We start from the raw sequence: 20,431 nt of genomic DNA on the forward strand, positions 1-20,431 counted from the left end.
CAACACAGGTTTAACAGAACAAATTTATAATCAACATCTATCCACACAATGGCAGTTTTGCAAGTGCTATCAGTCATTGTGCATGTACATTTCTCCCTTTCACAACAAGGGCACAAGTTTTTATTCCCCTCTTAAAACCTGGTTTAGTAGTAGTATGACTAGGAGCACCTGCCTAGGAACCTCAGAACAAATTGTACAGTGATGTGCTGTACAAACAGAAAACAAGTCCCTTTCTTTTCTCACTCTCACCAGTAGGACTTGTACAAGGCCAGGCTGGGCTAGATCCTCTTCTTACCTAGCTCCAAATGTGAATGAACTCACTGATTCACTTGGGAGAGCAGCAGACATGTTCCAGTTCAGTGAGGGTACTTTTCATTTACTTGCTAGTGGAAATGAATTCTTGTCGTAATTCTCAGCACTTTGTTAAATAATGTATCATCTCCCCCCCAAAAACCAGACTACTACTCTTGATTATTTGATAGGGCCAGCTCTTGCACTTCTGATGGATTTAATGTGTCCCTTCTCAACCCTAAGGGCTCCTATGAAGAACATTTTCTGACAGCTTTTGGTACCACCAGGTAAGATGTCAGCACAACGCCTTCTGACATTAGCAGATCGGGGTGGCAACCACTGCCTGTGCAGCTCAGGCAGCAGAGGTATACACTGCATGTCCGGCACTTCCACAGATGACCTATATTCAGTTCAATACCAAAACAAATGGACGGACCTACACAGTTTCAGTATACTTTTTTAAAAAGCAAATCATCAAAACAAGTGAGACAATTAGACATAGCTCCTTTCTCCACTCATATTTACAGTATGAAATGGTTAGTATTTGAGATTATCATTCACTGGGAAACACTGACATTCCATATTAGAAGAACTCCATCACTTCAAAAATTGCTTGCACCAACACATTTCAAAAGTCATTCATTTACAGGTGACCAAAGAGTTCTGACAAAAGTCAAAGTGCATATTTCCAACAGCAACTTTATTTTGTTTTAGAGAAACATTCAGATGATGAAGTCCTTTTTTGGAATGGAGAATTTTGCAGGGTTTCATTGTTATAAGGTCAAAGTGAAACATTCTGCCCTTATCAGAAGGCTTTCTTTCCAATTATTTTCTAAACAAAATTTTATCAGAATTGTGGATTGTGTGCAGTGCCTTGCTGCTAATGAAATGGTACTTCTTAATGGAAAAAAGAAAACATTTCAAACTTTCTAATTAGTTCAAGTTAAAAAAGAATTATCTAAGAACACAATGGAAATAGAAGAGCTCCAGCTCACAGCAAAGCCTAGACATCCACCCGGCATGGAAAATTTTAGCCCAAAATAGCTCAAGTTCAACAAAGTTATAAGGAACTGAAACCTGAGCCTTCTCATGATAAGTGTAAGGAAAGAGCAATGAGACTGACAGAGTCAGCAGGATAATGACAAAGTGCCCATAGCCTCCTCCTTGAGGCAACAGAATTTAACCTTCAAGGCAAAAGGTTTGCAGGGAAGCCAGTATGCCTTCCAGGTGGGTAAAGCTGCTGACGGGCTAGAAGTTTAGCCTTTTCTCACAGTATTAGGATACATATTGGACTCGACTGTCTTTCAATCATTAGTGATTCAGCTAAATCCTGGCCCTTACTGGGAAACTCCCAGTTTCCTGAAGACTCCAGGAGGATCATAAACCCTTGGACAGGCACGAAATGGCTCCAGTGCCTTCTGCAGCTATCATATCTCTAACAGGACTTAGGAAACTTTACTTCTTTTCAGAGCTCTACTACTAGGCCGATGAGTGGCAGCCTGTGTTTCAGAGTGCCAAATTTTTGTAGCTGAACACCAGCACATTGCCATATTTTGGTCTCTGAATTGCTCCTGGGATTTGACATCTGCTTTCTCCACTGCCCAGAGAGAGGGACTAAGGTGGAATTTTGGCCATGAAGAAACTCATGTCCTATCTGGATCACTGTTTCCCTCTCTCTAAAACAGGGTAATGATATCATAAAGAAATGTGTGAAGCAAGATTGTTGTTTTCCTCCAAACCAGCTTCCAAAACGCATTTCTTTCCCTGGGCAGCAGCTCATCTCAAATTGTCCAGCTATCAGTTGCCAGAGGCAGAACTCCTGATTCTCCACCTCTCAGCAGAGATTGTGCATCATCCCTCAAACCTGGGTGGAGAGAGACTCTCACCTGTGCATCTAGCTTTTCTGCTGTGCCATCCCCTGCTTCTAAGCATCTCCCATAAGTAGTATTTTTCAGCAAGACAGTTAAGCCTTTTCCACCCTCCGATCATTAAAAGCCTTGAAGAAGCATGCATATGTGTACATGCACAGATGCTTGTGGGGGGGAATCTTATGCTACCTTACTCTGCATAAGCCTCTTTCTGACCCATATATTGCCTGAAAAATGGCTTGGAAGCAATTAAGCAACTGATTTCTTCCAATAAAGGTGGCTAAACTCCACACAGCAGAATCATCAGCAGGTGAAGCAGGAAGCAAAGAGAAATATCATCTCCAGCTGAAATGGAACGAAGAATTTTAAGCAGGCAGAACGTCATTAATCTGTGGATGTAGGCTGTGTGCCTAGAGTGCTACTGAAAGCATCTGTCAGCTGCAGAAGTAGAACAGGAGAGCTTAAAAGAAGCAAAAATACTATAGAATATTCCCTTGGGGACTTTATGATGATCCAGAAATCCTTTTGCCCACTTTCCTGACACATGACCTTTGCTCTGATAGATTGCAGTAAGTTATGGTTCCTCTGCTTCCTCATGTACAATATGTGGTCATCATAGCAAAAGCAAGGCAAAGGTACCAAGAGTAAACAGTTTAATTCCCCAGTAATTTATCTAGCAGGTGCTCTGGTTAGGAAGACTGTAGCCAAATCCAGCCCAAGTCATCCCAGGAATTCAGCCGAGGGAATCATTAGATCCAGGGTAGTCTGGACAGTTCACAAGTAGCTCTTTCCAAGGTGGTGATGGGAAGAGGCCCAGCTCTACAAAAGACCGTGTTGAACCGGGTTGGTGCATATCAAGTAGCTGCAGCAGGCTGTGAATATTTAGCTGACATATTTCAGTCGAGTAGGGTTTACTATAAGATGCGGCTGTCTAGCCATTCAGTGCTCAAAGCCAATAGGACATATGCAATTAAAATGGAGAAAATAGACTAGGAAAACATTCCTAGCCTTCAGCAGGCACTAGCCTGCTCCAAGAATCAAATCTCCTGCCTACACAATACTTGGTGATTTGGATGCCATATGGGTGCAGAAGTCTAAATTCCCCTTTTGCAGCCAAAACAGCAGTACCATTGCACCTGTACTTGTCCTGTCGCTACGGTCCCTAACTTTGCACAATTTTTCTGTCATGTAACACCAGGTAAGCAGTACCTTGATATCTCCTCTGAGAGTTTAGAATAGCACAACACAAAGTACAGCTTACACCCTAAGCAGAAGCATTTCCAGAGATCGCCTGACCCTGGTCTCAATTTTCTCTTCTGTGTAGTACTTGACTTCAAACCCCTATCATGAGGATTTCAAGATGATTGTAACAGTACTGAGTTTTAAAAAAATGTCAGGTTCAGTTTTCAAGAGTAGCTTGCACAGTCACTTAAGAGAAAATTTCTGCAGACACAGCTTAGACTGAAGTCACCAAGAATGTTAAGAAAACACAGATTTTGCTTGTTAACAGTGCCAGTGATAGCCTCTGGGAAAGCTTTAGGCAGGTGCCCAGGAAAATGAAAAGGGAGAAAGGAAAAGCACGATAGCATGGGCAATGTACATAACAGTTCTCTCTGAATTATGTCCTCTTGCTTTAAAATTGAGGCTTTAGCCTGTGTAAAGCCATGCCAGCTGAACCTGGGCAGGTAGGGAGGGCAAGGGGAGCACTGTTCCCTTCAGACAGGTGCTCACACTGCTGCAGCTGACAGTTGCTGGCAGAGTGGCAGGCCGGCCAACCTCTGAGCCCGTAGAGATACTGGCTGACCGTACACCACTCACCAGTGGGAACGCGTGAGCTTGACTACACTGAGCTTGCCTACACCAGGCCCTGCTGCGTGACTTGCCAAAGCAGCACTCTTGCTCAGTCATGCAGCCTCAAGTTGGGAGTTGTGCAAGCTGCTGCATGCGGGCCACCTCCTGAAATGATGCAAAGCCCAATGAGCTCTGAGTCATCTCCACCATATAAAGTCAGCTCAGCCAAGTGGAAGTCCCTTTGGGCCTGTGCTGGAAGCCTGTCTTTTCCAAATACGTCGAAAACAGAACCCCAAGGCTGAATGCAGGTTTGCTGAGATCAGGGCTATTCTCGTGCAGACCAGCTATGTGCTGCTGATAGAGAGGATTAATGAGCCAGGCTGCTCATCCATTGCAATTAGAAACAACACTACGACTATTTTGGTGCCATTTCTCTGCAGAGAACTTGAACTGCTTTATCAACCCCTTCTCCTTGTAGATCTCCATGTAATCATGGCCACGTTAAATATAGGATAATAAACTGCCAGCAACATTATATGCACTGCTCTTCATTTAGAACTAAGATGCACAGGACTATTTGCTAATGCTCATACAGCAGCAAAAAGTGGTTTAGTAAAAGGTATTAATATGACTTTAGTGTCACTTAGTTGAAGCTAAAATTGCTTTAGCATTTTCAGTGCATATACGACAGACAGACACAATCAGAACCTAATCTGCCTTGCCTTCAAAGCCTCCTTATGAAACTTTAGCCAACCATTACACTTATCAGCCACCAACTGCAGTTTTAACAAATAGTTTTGTGACATTAATAAAGCAAAAGAAATTCTAGTTCCCGGGGTCTGTTCTTCGCCCTGCGCTGTGACCTTAAATATCTCGCTCATCTACCTCAGCTGTAAAATGAGAGGAACAATACCTGTCTAAAGGATGAAGTCCTGCTTCTAAAGTGTTATTACTTACGTGAGTGAGAGTTAAGGGCAGATTATGACTCCCAAAGGAACCTAAGTCCTCCTGTACCAATCATACTGTATTTTATACAGGACCTACAGAGCTGTAAACATTTATCATCTGCCTCAGTTCCCTGGCAAAAGTTATACACCCATGAGTGTGCACCAAATCCATCCTCAACATGCATCAAAATTTCAGAGTGGCAATTGAACTTCATCACCTCAAGCTTTCAGAGATTTTTACTAGTATTACAGGAGCAGGAGTTCAGTTGAGCCAGCTGACGGCACCAGCCTATCTAGTGCACTTCAGTTTCAATTTCAGCCAGTGTAAAGGGCTCAAGCCCAGAGTGGTTTCTCTGTAAAGAGGATCAGCACCCGAACCACAGCTGGACTCCACACCGTGCTCTGACCCTCAGCACTGCAGCCCTCACTACTGAAGGAGCATAGCTGAAAACCAAGGAGGGACTGAGGAACAAGGCACAAACTGGGGAAGGTGTCAGTGCGTTCCTCAGCACCTTTTTACCTCCTACTAAAAACGAATTGCTAAAAGTGACTATCAGTAATGGAAAAAAATTGGTCTTAAGAGTTGGAGTATTACAAGACAGAGCAAAGCCAAGCCATTTGAGGTAGATGCATTATTGCTGCACCCTAAACTGATGCATTTTAAAGAGTTTTCAAATGGTTGCCAGCAGGGGTAAAACTTTATTTAGGACTATCGGACAGACCCTTGAAAGCATCAAACAGCTCCAGGTAAGTTTCTCAACTCAGTCATCAATACATCATGATTCTTCATTCCAACATCATTTTCCAACACCCCAATGGATTTTAACAAGCGACCAGAATATTTTCCCTCAGAAAAGCTACTGTCTATGTCTCTGGCTAGAACATTTTATACCTGCATGTGTCTTGAACCAAAGAGAGATCTCACAAATCCAATGGATCTCTATTCAGAGTCCTTGCAGCATAGGCAAACTGCTATCCATCCTTATAGCAATTTACTACTATGCTCTACAATGTGATACTTCTTTAAATGCTCCACTTGTGTGTTCCAAAAGTGCAACATGATATGAAACTCCCAAGTGCCAGATACCTCCTTCATTTCTCCGTTACAAATAAATCTTCATGGTAAATCCACCCTCTCCTATGTCACATCTTATATATAGACAATCAAAGAAGTTAAGGTACAGCAAGTAGAGGTGTGAAATCAAGGCATATGAGTCAAATTACATTTGACCTCTCGTATAGTGCTTTCCTTGAGCAGGAATAGCTCATATGAAAGCTGTAAGGCACTTTCATTTACATGCTTTACCTTTATTCCCTGATTCATGTTAGTTTTCTTAAGTATTTCTATACTGGGGGGAGGGGGGTGGGGAGAGAGGAAGAACCCTTCCATCACATATACAGGAACTCTTATTCCCAGGAATAAAAATGTAGCTTATTTTTCTTGATGCTGAAATGAAATTAGCCTTGAAGTGGGAGCTGATCTATGTGCTCACTCTAACAAATTCACCCCATTGCCTAGGATGGAGCATTTAAACCAGATTGTAACCAAACAAACTGGGCAGGAGCTCAGTTAATATCCGAGGCAAGGGACAGTTATCTCTACGTACTCTAGGATATTGACTCCGTAAAGACTCAAAGGGAAGATCACCCACTGAATCAGCAGCAGAATTTCTGACTACACACAAGGTTAGTCCTGCTACATCTCATTTAAGACCTGACAAGCCTCTCCAACTTAGAAAGCAAGGACTAGAGAGACAGGCATGCTATTCAGCAGATGACTGCAATATGTACTTCATCATCCCAGCAACGTCCTTTGTTTCTAGTAACAAGGCACTTCCAAGCTTGCAAGCAGGAGCTGCTGCAGAAGGAGATCTTTGGCATGGCCTTCCCTGGGAGTGGTGCTCCCTGAAGAATGCCCAAGTCAAACCAGGAGCCCTTCAGTGTTCAGCCCTTCAGCCCATTCAGGACTTGTCAAGAATCCCTCTGAAGTACACCCCCAAAATGACTGGCTTTAAATCTTTTTCCTCCAGTCTGAGGAACAACAGGATGGAACAAGAGGCAGAAGACAGCAGAAGCAAGACAAGGAAGGAGCCTTGTTTTTCCAGCTAGTGCTCCACTGGGACAAGAGTCTAACAGTGGGGGAAGAGACAAAGGAAGAAAGCAATGCCTCAGGAAAAGGAGCAGCCTATTGAGCAGACAGATTAAAATTGCACCCAGCAGTGACAGGATACCAGGGGCTGGCAGAACCCGGCATCGCTCCTGGGAACACAGCACAGCTTGAACCATCTCCCACTGCTGCCAACAGCATGCTCTTGGGTATGGCAGGGCAAAAACACCAAGGGCTCTAATTATCACCTACTGATGTCAGCCTGCACTCAAACCATTTGAAACCTGCTCATCAGTAACCTGCTCTGCGGTACCTACAAAAGCAGCAGGCAAACATACCACAGGAAAGCAGATACCTGCTAATGAGACAGCCATCAACTATGTGTTATCCCTCCCTTTGATTACCTCCTTAACTCAGTCAAGACATAGCATGCTTTATTTTTGTTTTCTCTACAGAATCAGCATCTTGAGCTCCTGGGAGAATTTCCTGCTGCTTGTAGGATACATGCTGAAAGCCGATTCTACAATAGCTGATCAAGACTTAAGGCCAAAATGCTTTTCCAGTGTGTTTGACACTTTCCCATACACCTTGTAGCTGGTGTCTTGGTCTCATCAGCTCCTGCATGAGCTTTTGAACAGACTTTCCTTCAACTAGTCATTGACCGATCTTATGACCATAAGGTAACAACACACTTCCTGCGCAATTGCTTCACCTTGAAATACTTCTAGCCTCTATCTGTCAAATGCATAGGAGAGTAATCTTTGATCTTCCCCAAAGGATGTTAGCACAACATTTCTGGAAAGTAAAGTAGCAGGGAACCTTAGAAAAATCAATTGCTAAGATAAAAAAGCTATTCAGTTTGGTCCCAGGCGCAACCCAGAAAAATGAAGTATACTGGCTACTTAGCACAGAAGATTAAAGCATCTTCTGCCTCTGACAGTCGAAGATTAAATTTGGGATAGCTAGCAAGATCAATGAATTAAGTAGTTTCAACTTTAACAAAGGTTTACACCAGCTCTTAAAAGTCACACGCTAATAATTTACAATTCAGTAGAGTTCCCAGGTTTCTATATAGAAAATGCATTCACATTTAGAAGTGATATTTTCTCATAAAAATCCTTCCTTTCTTTGCAAGTTAGATCTAGGGACCCACTTCCATGACCAGGGTCTTGAGGGCAGCGCTCTCAGATTCAAGCACTTGAGGGTCTACCCCAAGCTCCCTGAAAGGGGAAATCAAAATAAGTTATTAGGTAATCAATTTGCAGAAAAGTAACTATTTCAGCATACCTCTCATACAAGTATGAAATGCTGACACTGAGCAGGGAAGAGGAAGTTCTCTTCTCCATGACTCCCACACATGCCAAAGGCTATTTAATGATTTTCCCTATTTGTGTTTTTGTTTTAACCAAGCTCAACCTAGGGGAGGCTGGGCGTGTTACAGTCAACCGTAGGAGCCAGGAGATCAGTGATCAAGTCTCAGTTCTGCGAGGAACAAGCCAGAACTTTAAAGTCAGAAATAAGCATTCTGAAAGTCTCTGTACCAGAGACTTGTGTTAGCCAATGTCTGCTTAAATTCCTTTGCAAGTATGGCCTCTATCCCTTCAGCCTTGCTTCCTTTTAAAATTGAGGGTAAATCTCTTTTTTTTCCTGGTAAGGGTGTATGTGATGTTCAGACAAGGACTTTCTACTGATACGAAGACATATATCAGCAATGCATCATATCACATACCAGAAATAGAGGCATCTCCCACCAACACAAGCAGGCAAGGCTCCCAGACAGTCTAACACACATACAAATCCTGAAATGAATTTCTCCTGCCCTCAATCATAAAGATATCAAATGATCATTCACCAGCTTCAGTAAATTCTGCCTGAATAATCAATGGTAAAGTGGTTTCTAGGCTGCCATTTCCAACCATTGCCATTAGTGCGACATATCTTCCTGAACTCCCATCCTCCGGCCCAGCTCCAGGACCTACACAAGGGCTCCCAAACAGCAGAGGAATGGGTCTGCACAAAGCAGGGGCTGGATACAGCCTGTCCCTGCAACCAACATGCCCGCACCAAACTCTGTGCACATATAACCTCACCTTATTTTGTGCCATCATCTCCAAATTCATCGTGTCAGACAGCAAAACCAGGCAAGTTTTATACGTATGTTCACTACTGATCATTTCAGCATTGCAAACATGAAGGCTGAAGCATTTCTACATTTAGCAGCGGGCACTCCAGTGCAAGGCAGTCCAACCTCCACATTACTGCATGCAGTAGCAGCACTGCTGAGCCTCACCAGGCAAACACTTCTGATTCCCTACTGCCGGTTATTTATCCTGGGCTGCAAAGGCTATTATCTGACTTAAATAAAAGCAAAACACAAGAACTTACATGGCTGAAAACTTGATTTTGATCCAAAGCAGCACATGCTGGTTGAGGTTTAACCACAGAGGATGCCATGAGTCATATCAGTGTGGCAGGCCCTTCCTCCCGTTGGAGACATGTGCATCAAGCCATTTAGCACAGGAACAAGAAACCAGTAACAAAAGGGGAGAATGGTTTTGAATTTAGTCTTTTTTCCCCCCTCATGCTTGCAGCAGCCATGTTCCATGTAACCAGCTTGCAGGCTCACATGCTCCTCTTGTCGAACAACTGATTTCCCTCATGGAGCTTTGACACTATTACACTGATCTTATGGTAAGACCAAATCTCAAGCTAGCCATTAACCTTACTGCTGCTTTTGCAAAAGGCCTCAATTTCTCTAGCTTGAAGAGGTGCTAGTAACAAACAGTTTTTCTAACCTCCTGCTCTGCTATCAAATGACAGGCACTCAGGTGCAGTTGTCTGCACCTGGAGCTCATGGAAAACAGCTGAGAAAGGAGGGCCCAAATACAATGAAAGGTGAGAGGGAAACCATATATGCTAAGAGACCTCCCTTCCCCCTGGAGCAAAAAGGCCCCCTAACCAGCAAATCATGCCTTCTCTGTTAAGCTGCTCTTTCCTTAACCCCAGCAGCAGTTAGAAGTCAAGTGGTTTTGCTGCCAGGGCAACATTCACTGTCAAGGGTGTCACAGTAAAAAGACCAATACTGATCATAGAAAAGAAAAAAAAATCAATTCCAGTAGAAAAATAATTTAATAAAGGGATAAGTTTCAAGAAAATATCTGTATAGTAACAACATTTTAAGTAAAATGTCCACAAAAATATACATGTCTAATGTGATTATACATAAATTTTCTGACAGGTCCTGTTTTAAACTCAGTTCAGTCCACATAGGTTTTGATTTAGGAGAAACCTTCACTGCTATCGGGCTTCCTGGGATATATCAGTTTGCACAACAGAATCATACGAGAAACGTTTTCTAACTCATTTTAGGCTCGTACAAATAAATTTTGAGTTGATAACAGTCCAGAGGAGATCAGGTTATACCATATCATTAAAAAAAAAAATTAAACACAAACAAAAAAGCAAAACAAATGAGGTCAGCCACCTAAGGGACACCATCAGCCAGAAACATCAACCCTACACTACACACCACACTTAACACTGACGCAACTAGAAAAAGAGAGCAACGAAGGAAAGATGTGCAAAAGAGAGGGAAAGAAACCAGCACAGGCAGGAATTGTGCAACTTGCTACAGCAGTGGGCTACAGGGAAGCCAGGTAAAGCACACAAGAGACCAATGTATTCCTAGAAACCAGACAGCTTTGAAACATAGAAGATAAGCTAATTGCATGGAGATGGAAAGGAATCAGTGGAAAAAACTTTATTTCTTATTTTTCCAAACGGCTATTGAGCTGCAGAAATACCAGGTCTAACCCAAAAAGCCCTCACCAAGAGTACTAATTCAGCTGAACAGCTCCAAGTTTGATGCACTTCCAGAAGGAGAGAAAATTATGGTTACAGAAATTAAAAGATGTGAGAGTACAGTAGAAAATAAGGAAAATACATTCCACCAGCAGAGGACAGAAAGGAAACACTGAAGAGGAGGAGATGTCAAACAAGGGATATCAGTTTTGTCAAAGGGAAATGCACACTAAAAACAGACAAACAAAAAAACCTAAAACCCATCCCATAGAAAGCAAATGGAAAACTGCTAAAGAAATAAAAGGACACGCATTTTCCAAAAGGTTTTTTGTTTTTATAATCAAATTTTTTTTTACATAGACAACTGAAACACACCAATATTTTGTGCGAAAAATATTCTTAAATAAACTTTGCTCGTTCTGGATTTTTTGTACATTCTGATATACATATGTAACAAGGTTTATGGCACTGTAACCAGGACAAAAATCATAAAAAGGAACAAAATAATTGCTTTCATTTATCCTTTCTGAACCAAGCTGGCTGCCGTTGCACTATTAAACTTTAAAAATTATTATCTTATTATTAGGGGACAGCCAACTCTAATCAGTCTGAACACTCAAAACAAACCCCAAATTATTATTGCACAAGAAGCCAGTGAAGGCATATGGCATAGAATGATCAAAGTCCCTTACTGTTAAAACCTTACACCCCAAAATAGAAAAATAGACCTGGAACATGAAACACACCAAATAAACTTTTTTTTTCATCTTCAGTTTGACTCAGGAGTATGAAAAGTGCCTTGCAGACTTTTTAAGCTGCTCTGATCTCCTTTGCATCAGTGAGCATTTTGCTAAGTTATATCTAGCAAAGCCTTTGCAGAACGAAGGCCCTTATGTTTCAGGGAGTTTTCTCTGCTTTGTTTTGGCTGTTTGTGTTTTGTCTTCAACTTACATTTCTTCAGTCTATGAACCTGCACAGACTACTTAGCCATAAATTCTACAAGTAGCTGGAGAGGGGAAAAAAAGCCCAATATTTCTTCTTCTTGTTTGGATTTTTAAAAGTACTCCTTTTGCTTCCAAAGCCTCCCTGCTTTGTCAGTCCCTGGGAAGGAAATCACAACAGCATTCCAAACACTGCAAAGTGCCTGGATCTCTTTTAAAAACCTTTCCTTACAAAAAAAAGTTTTTTATTCACAAAAGTTTTGCCACAAAACCCCCCAAAACCTAAAAAGAAAAACCCACAACCCACCCATCACTGCCCTAAATCTGGTGAAGAATATGTTAATCCCTTCATTAACCGCCTCCTTGTAGCTTCACGGTCACACTACAGTTTCTACGCCAATCAACTTTGGTGTGAGAATTCGTGGTGTAACACCATTATTTAGATCTTCTTCGAACTCCAGTAACTGCCCCATAAAGTTAAGATTAGGAGAAATGATTGGTCGTTTGCCTTTTACAAATTTATAGGCATCCGTCATGGTCATGCGTGTGTGCTTCATTAAGTATGCTATAACTATGGTGGCAGATCGGGATACACCAGCCTGGCAGTGAATTAGAAGACCTTTTCCACACTGGTGAGCTTCCTCTGGAAATGAGAAAGAAAGAAGAAAGAAACATTTTTGCCAGTTTGCAAATCACAAAATCCTAATACGATTAAGAGTAACGGAAAAAAAAATTAAAGACAGTGAAAAATCCCTTTTATCTGTGTGGGTTTTTTTTTCTAATAAGCACAGTAGCCTCTCCTCCCCTTCCACTCCAGCTGATCATCCCTAAGGATTTCAGAGTTGTTCAACGTGAAACAAAGAGGACAGTCTAACACTGAAGATCTTCATATTTGCTTATGTCTCTTCATTAGCTCAGCTATACATTCAGAGACACTGCTGCACTGCTTGTGTGCACTGCCAGGGAGTATTTACCTGGGGGGTCAAAGCCTATGACAAAGAAGCAGGCAGCCTGGACTCTCCTTCCACCTCTGGCACAACCTGGCTGTGTTACCTTGGCATCTTAGCTTTCCCATCTTTCAAAGAGAGCCATCCCCTTTCCAAAAACAGGTATTTTCAGATTCAGTTCATTAAAAAAAAATATTTATTTCAAAACCTTATTATGTGAGCTTTCTTACTAAGTTATTCTTGAAATGAACTTCCACTGGGCACTCTTCTATAGCATCTCTGCAAAAGTAGCAGTTTTATCTTTTTATACTGTAGCAAGACTCCAGCAGCGCTGGCAGAAGACTTCAAATAACTCCTCACTTCTTGCTGCATATCAAGTTCTGTGCATTTCTACTTGTTCTCAGCCCCTCAGCCCAATTTTTTTTCAACTTCAGCAGTGTAAAAAAGGGTATTTGCCTTCACTGTTCCTAAATGATTTGCACAGAGCATCAAACACAGCTGAACGCTGCCTCTCCATAAGTTTTCAGGGACTAGTGGGGAAGAGGCAGAGGAGGCACAACACAGCCATGCACACATACACACACACATGCGCGCTCACTCTCTCTCCCTCCACAAAATGCATCACCTACACAGAGGGATACAACACGGGCCAAATTTAGGGAGGACACAGCTCCTGGAATAGCAAGCTGGTAGGACACGAGAAATAGAACACAGTCACTACCATGCTATCTTCACCTCCCACACCTTGTTTTTAAAATGGGAGATAAAAGTTTTAAGATGCAAAACTTCAGTAGATTTCTTTTGTTCTACTCTGCAGGAGAAGCATGAATTTAGTTTCCAAGATTTTGTGTGAAATCCACCCAGACCAGAAGTAAGGTGCATCTTTTCTGGGTGCAGTGATGTTTCAATCAGCTGAGGATAGCAAAAAAGAGCAGATGAAGAAGTTTAACCTGTATTATAAAAGCATAAATGAAGCCAACTTTCCTCCAGATATTTTTGCCAGTTAGATTTAAGAAAGATGAAGTTCTGTAACTATGTTTTTTCCTTGACAGACCTTCTCTGAGAGTTTTTGATGATTTTACTTCCTATGGCTTTAGTCTAATCTAAACCTGGGTTTGGTTTGGTTTATTTTTTTTTAATTTTAATAAATATATTTAAATAGATGTAGGCTGATGATCAGCTGTTTAAACATTTCTACATCTCCTCAAATTCAATTTGAAACTTACACTAAGGAAGAGAAGGCTTTGACTAGTTACTTTCCCAGCTGGCTAAATGTGCTGTGCAATAAAAACTCCATGGAGAAATATTTATTAAAAACAAAGACAGATCCTCAAGCTGTACTTATTAAAAGGAAAGTAAAATGGTTTTGAGACACTTCCTAAACCCTTTCAGAGCAAGGCAGTTTCCTCTGCCCTTGGCTATGTCATAAACCTCACACTATCTTTGCATGGTTTCAAGAGCTCTAATCTTGTAGATCCCATGGATGTGGAACTTTCCCTCCCTCACCCCCCAAAAGATATTAACAGAGTTTTGAATTTCTTTATGTAAGCTTTGCCTGCTGCATCTCTCTGTCTTACTGAATTAGAAATCTAAGGTTTTACTGGATTTCCTGACCCAGCTTTTCTTCCCAAGAGATCAAAGCAAGACTCCCTCTCCCCTGCCTTCAGAGGGCTCTATCCCTTCACTTTCCCTAAGAAAAAGGCCTTTGTCTTCCCATGCATACAGTAATAATTTGGGGCAACTCATTAAATAAGCAAGGGGGGGAAGGGGATGACAAAGGCAGAGCTGCTTTCACATGATGAATTCCTGAACACCATAAAGCAGGTAAATGAACACCAGGACAGCTTTCTCTCAGCAACCTGGCAACACTACTGGTAGAGCTGAGTTTTGGTTAGAAACCATAGGAAAAATTTGGTCTTGAGCAGAGATCCTTCAGTACTCTGCACTGTCAGTCTGCATGTGCGTGGTGAACTCTCTCATGAAGAATAGTGTTTTGAAGACTCTGAAGCATAGTGTTTTGAACACAACAGTTCCCATCACTGCCCCCTCACCCACACATACACACCAAAGTTACCACCTCCATTTATTTTACCATAAGACTTCTGAGAGTTCATTAGTTTTCTCTTGAAATTAAGTTGGGAGACACTCAGTCTTCATTAAAGACAGTTACTAAGAAAAATTGACTAGAAGGTACTGTGAAGCCTAAGAGCTGTGAAGCAATTAGGAAGAGTAGATAAAAATCTGTTTTGTGGGGGTTCCTGAATTTGGAGGACTGCAGTTAGGCATCACTATCAATGGGTAAAATCATACCGCTAAACTACTTAAACAGGAGATGCCACAAGGTGAAAGTCAGCAGAAACTAGGCACTCGGCATTTCTGACAATACAAGCAAAAGTAAATAAGATGTTACATAGCTTTTGGAGTAGTTAGTGAAGCACAGAATTCATTCAAGATTCTTATAACAGGTAAAAACAAGCATTTCCAGTCAAGGATAATTACCAATGAATTCAAAAGCCTCTTCAAAATACTGCCTGAGATTTTGCTTGTTGCTGTCAGTGGCTGGGAGCCGCTTGTAGTTGAATATGCCTTTCTCGTAATGATACAAGGGCAGGTGGGTGGTCACATTGATTACATAGCCTATGTTCAACCTCTGCATTTTCTCCAAGTCCTGAGCATCGTGCTCATTTCCGAGGAAGAGGAAGGGCAGAATGGGGGTGAGCTCGGCGTTCTCGATGTCCGGCGTGGTGGGGATGGACTGAGGTAGCGTGAGGGGCACCGCAGACGCGCCGCCACCTCCCCCTTCGGGGCACTCTTGCAGCTGGAGGGAGTTGTCGCAGAGGTTTTCATGGTTCTGTTTGAAACTGCTGAGGCCACCTGGGAAAAGAGACCAAGCAGATAGCGCAATTAGATACCTCAAGGTTGGCATGGATCTTGGCTTGCTGCTCTGGACCTGCCTTCCCTCAGCTGTGCACAGGGTGCATATCGACTCAGCAGTCATCAGGACAGGACCCAGCCTCTATTGTCCCCCCACCATTGTCACGGTGGCTAATGCTGACAACAGAAGCGGTAGCATGAATCAGCAGTGGGCATTGTCCCGGCACCGCCGAGGCCGACTGTGCCAGAGAAACACGCTCGCAGACAAACACATCTCTGTACAACATCAGTACACTGGAGCTGCCTCACCTACATGTCTGTGGGAGGAGATGAAAGGAAAACAGGCGCTTACCCAGGATAAAACATCCTCGAGCCACAAGCAAAATGGCTAGAAGTACCAAAGCAGAACAGCAAGGCAGCTGGAATAGGTCTTTTAACTTTACCTGTTCACAGCCACTGCCTATTTATTTGCCAGAGGGCAAGCCTGCAGGGCACCTACAGAGCACAGTACTTCTGACAAGTGAAGGTCAGGACAGCGAGGGTGTAGTTCACCCAGGCTTCGCTCTGGAGAACAGTACACATTTGTGCAGTTGAACAAAAGAGTGCCACTCCTCATAACACAATAGCGACTGAGGTGCTTGCTTAACATGTGGCAAACAGCTCTCCTTTTTCTGCCCCAGCTGCCTGAAAATATCTAGCAAGAGTTATTTTTAGGGCATTAATATGGATTGGGAAATGGATCTGAGGGGGAAGGGAAAAAAGTTTTTGGCTCAGCATTTTCCCTGCTATATTTAAGTTATGTTGTTGCGTTTTCTTATTCAAAGTGGCATTTTTCCTTTTTTCAGGAGGGTGGCTCCACAGAACAAGAAAGAAAAGCAGACGTTCTTTCTACACCTCATTCAGCGATTACATCAGCCCCAGGCTCCCCACCTGCCTGGTTTCCATAGTGATTATACAAAGCACACAATGACATCAGCTGGCATGACATCAGCTCTTTGAGTGCAAACAATACAAGAAGAATGACTTTGTTTAAGGCCTTTGGTACAACTGGGTTCCTGGGAGCCAATGATGTAATGCTAACAGGTGGCTTGGGCTTGCCTTTGCCTCCTTCAAAAGAGAAAGGCAGAAAGAAGAAATGGAATGATGTCCTCCTGCCTGTGTGTAAGAGTATGTTTGTGTTTTACCAGGATACTTGGAGTAATGCACCACACTGAGACAGTCCAAGTGTTCAGATTCAATTGCACTTAGTTAAATGTAAGCCAAAAAATCCAGAAGGAGTGGAAGGGGAGGGGAGGGGAGGAAAAAGAACTACACTGAAGTTACTAGAAGGAGCTACGCTAGCCAAAATAAATGCTGAATGTCACCACCCTGCTTTTTTTTTAAAAAAAAAGGTTATTTATCTTTTTCATGTTTTCTTCACAATGATCTAGCAGAGAAAGACTTCAAAACAGAGATCAAAACATGTTGTCACATGGGCTTTGGACCAGATATAAAGGACTTCAATGCCTAAGTCTCAAGCACTGCAAGACCAAGCGTCTAAGTGCCTGTCCCGTAGGATGGAACCCACACAGCGCCATCTTGGCACCCTACACAGTACATGCTGGGCACGAGACATCCTTGACCAGGTCACAGTCAGTCAAGGTTTTGAGAAGGTAGATGCTTAACTAAAGCCTGCAAACACACAGACTATCTATACACCCAGAATCAGCCAACAGGGAGGAAACGAGGGAGGAAACGAGGCAGGTTTGGACCCACACTGATGTCAGAGGCAATCCCAGCCCCTCATCCTGGCTCCAGGCACTCATAGTTCACAGTCCTGGATCCTTCTTCTAAGGACAGGTTTTGACACCTTTCCTTTCAAGGCTCAATTTACAAGCAAAGGAGGGATTACTGCTTCCCTTTCTGTGTTTTCACCTCCTTGAGCACTCACCCTGGCTCAATTCCCTCCCCCCCACTGAGGGGATTCAAGTCCTCGTCTCCCAGACAGCATTAAAACCACCAGCCACTGCTGTGAGGTGGAAGGGCATGCCAGGAGAAGGGACACAGAAGCAGCAGCTAAACACATAGGTACTCAGCTTTGTCAAGAACAGAGCACTTTCAGGTGTACACCAGGATGCATGTATTATAGAGCTACAAAATCTTCACAAACAGTGGTAGCACCTATGGAGCTTTAGTACTTAAGGAAAAGCTAAACAGGGCACCTGAAGTCCTGATCTCCTCTTCTAATACCTGTGCCTGCCCCCTCCCCACTTTAAGTCTAGACTTCTGTCCTTCAGATGCTGCTAACTCATTTTTTCAAAAATGAAAGAATTGCTCACAACATACAGAATATTTCCCCTGCCTCAAAACCGTCTCATCTTCAGCTGATTCTGCAGTTTACTGGACAAGGAGCAAACATATACATTAAAGATCTCTACTCACAAAGTTAATATAACAGAGGAGCAAGAAGGAAGAGGAAGGACACAGTCTGAGCTCATCTAACAACTGTATCACCTGGCCTTGACAGGATCTACTCAGGAAGCTCAAGAAAACAAACGTGACCATGGCCCCCAAACTGAAGATGTCTGAAGTCTCACCCAAACCAATAGCTCCAGCCTTGAGTTTGGGCTAAAGGCTAAACCCTGATCCAACATTTATTCTGCTTTTACACAGGCAAGCAATCCATTACCCTTAAATATTTCTGTTTAAACAATAACCAGAGCATGTTAGGATTCCCCAAAATACCCCTGAAGAATAAGCAGCTTGGCCATAGTCACTTCAGCCTCAACGCTTGTTCTTCACTGCTTCCCTAGTCCTCTGGCCATAATCAGAGATAGGATCCTACTGCATCATCCCTCAGGTACTGTTATACTTGTGGTGTGGCACACACCATCCTGCTTCTCCAGGAGCCTCGTAAGATAAGGCAGAGCCGGAAGGTCTGGAGAAAGCTCCTTCCTCATTGTCTATGCATCTTCCTTCTGGAGCCTGCACCTGCCCTGTCAACTAGAAGACACTGTTGCTCCTATTGCCAATTCTTCCTCAGTGCTGTGTGAGAGCTTGGATCCAGCAGGTGAAAATGGAGGAGAGGACAAGAGATTATATCATGCAGAATTCTTCTATCGCCACACCCAGAGGGGAGCAAGAGGAGGTGTCAGGCAACCCTCACCACTCCAGCAGGGTTGCCAGGCCAAAGGATGGAAAGGGGATCCAAAATACAGCATGTGAAAGATGCCCAAATACCATTATCGTATAGCAGCTAAAAAACATACAATAGCTTCATCAATATCTTTCCTGACATCCATCAGTAAAGAGGTCACCCTTTCCTAATGTCAGTCCAAGCAATTCTCAGAGTACCCATTCCTGAAACTATGCAGTACTGGGTAGAGGATTAAGCTGAACTAGCTCAGACACATGAACAAGGAAGCAGTGGGCAGAAATACATGTGCCTGGGAAGGATGCAGCAAGACATGGTCACAGAGGAAAGATTAATTCTGAAACCAACAGCTAAGAGCTTAGCTTGGTTCTGTGCTGCAATAGTAGTCTTACATGACTCAGAAAAAGACCCAGCCACCCCACAAGCACTGTTTCTTGACTCCACTCACCCTGCACTTAGCACGCTGGATCCTAGTTGATTTATGTGGCACTAATGTAGTTGAAATGGAGCTTATGTATGCATAGTGCTCAGGTTTGCCACATATTTAGAACAATACTTACCAAAAAAGGCCCAAGTGAAGTTCTTTATGACCAGTGAGAAAAGGGCACAGAGTCAAGAAGGGATGAATATTCTACCAGAACGTACATAAATACAACGCACAGAACAATTCAGGGGTGTCTGCATTTCTTTAAACAATGAAATAGCAGCCATCTGTCAAAGTTTTAATGCAGTGGGGGAAAGGAGGTGGGAAAGAAGAGGCAATACCCAGAGAAAAGGCTGGTACTTAGCTACAGCAAGTCTGGTCTAAGAGTTCAGTCATGAAACTCGGTGAGGACAGGAACCTGTCTATATCCCTGCTACCCACAGAAACTCCAGAGCACAAGGAAGCTGGAGGTGTGGATTTAAAAATACATCAGTTGTGGCTACAACAGATTCTGTTGTGTGACAGAAGCCGTTCAAGCCTCCCAAAGCCTGGGACAAAAAGGAGGCACTACAGTCAGCACTAACAGGGAGAGAGCGTGGGTGAGAAGCAGAATCTGAAAGAAGGCTCTCACTATTAAAAAAAGTAAGCTGCAATTTAGAAGCAGCTTTTCACCTGCTATTTGCAGTACACACAAAGACCCATCATATACAGGCAGCCTAAGTGGGCAGGCAATATATCTATCAGAAAAGACCATCAGCATGCATGGCAGTGCAGTTTGAGCTACAGCTGTGAAGCCTAAACTCAGCTGGGTAGTCACCTTCAATAAGACCACTCAGATTCAAAGGTGCAACACACCAACAGAAAACAACATGCCAGCAGCTAGATTACTCACTAATATTCACTTTTACAGAATGTAGTGTTTGTAATCAGTCTCTTCTAGCTTTAAACATACCCTTTAGCTTTAATTACCCATGTGTAGTAAAACAGCTTCACTCAGTCTGATGCATCCCATGCACTGATGCTGAGAACACACCAAGTGCTTTTGTGCACTCTGCTACAAAATGGATGGTAGGCAGGTTTTCAAAGGGGCTGAACCTACCCAAATCCCAATGAAGTCAAGGAGAGGCAAAGATACCCACTATGCCTGGAAATCCAAGGTGTTTTTCCATAGGGTCATGGAATCAAGGAAGCAGGATGCTCCAAGACAGACAGCCTGGCCTGCTATCTAGTGAAACACATCAGAAGCCGGAGCACTCCTGTTAGTCACTGATGTGAAGAGCCAGAGATTTTTACAGTTATCACTACAG

At 42.9% G+C, this 20,431-nt stretch overlaps 1 protein-coding gene across 1 annotated transcript in view; it reads right to left on the reverse strand.

Moving 5' to 3' along the window:
• Positions 1–10,114: 10,114 nt before the first annotated feature.
• Positions 10,115–20,431, reverse strand: part of DUSP10 (dual specificity phosphatase 10) — a 29,653-nt gene continuing 19,336 nt past the window's right edge. Inside the window, exons 3-4 of the mRNA XM_064509730.1 lie at positions 15,193–15,567; positions 10,115–12,389 (exon numbers count right to left, since the gene is read on the reverse strand). Coding sequence (XP_064365800.1) covers positions 12,124–12,389; positions 15,193–15,567 — 641 coding nt within the window. The 3' untranslated portion in view covers positions 10,115–12,123. The remainder of the gene's footprint in view (positions 12,390–15,192; positions 15,568–20,431) is intronic.

Source organism: Dromaius novaehollandiae, chromosome 3, assembly GCF_036370855.1.
Source record: "Dromaius novaehollandiae isolate bDroNov1 chromosome 3, bDroNov1.hap1, whole genome shotgun sequence".
NCBI lineage: Eukaryota > Metazoa > Chordata > Aves > Casuariiformes > Dromaiidae > Dromaius > Dromaius novaehollandiae.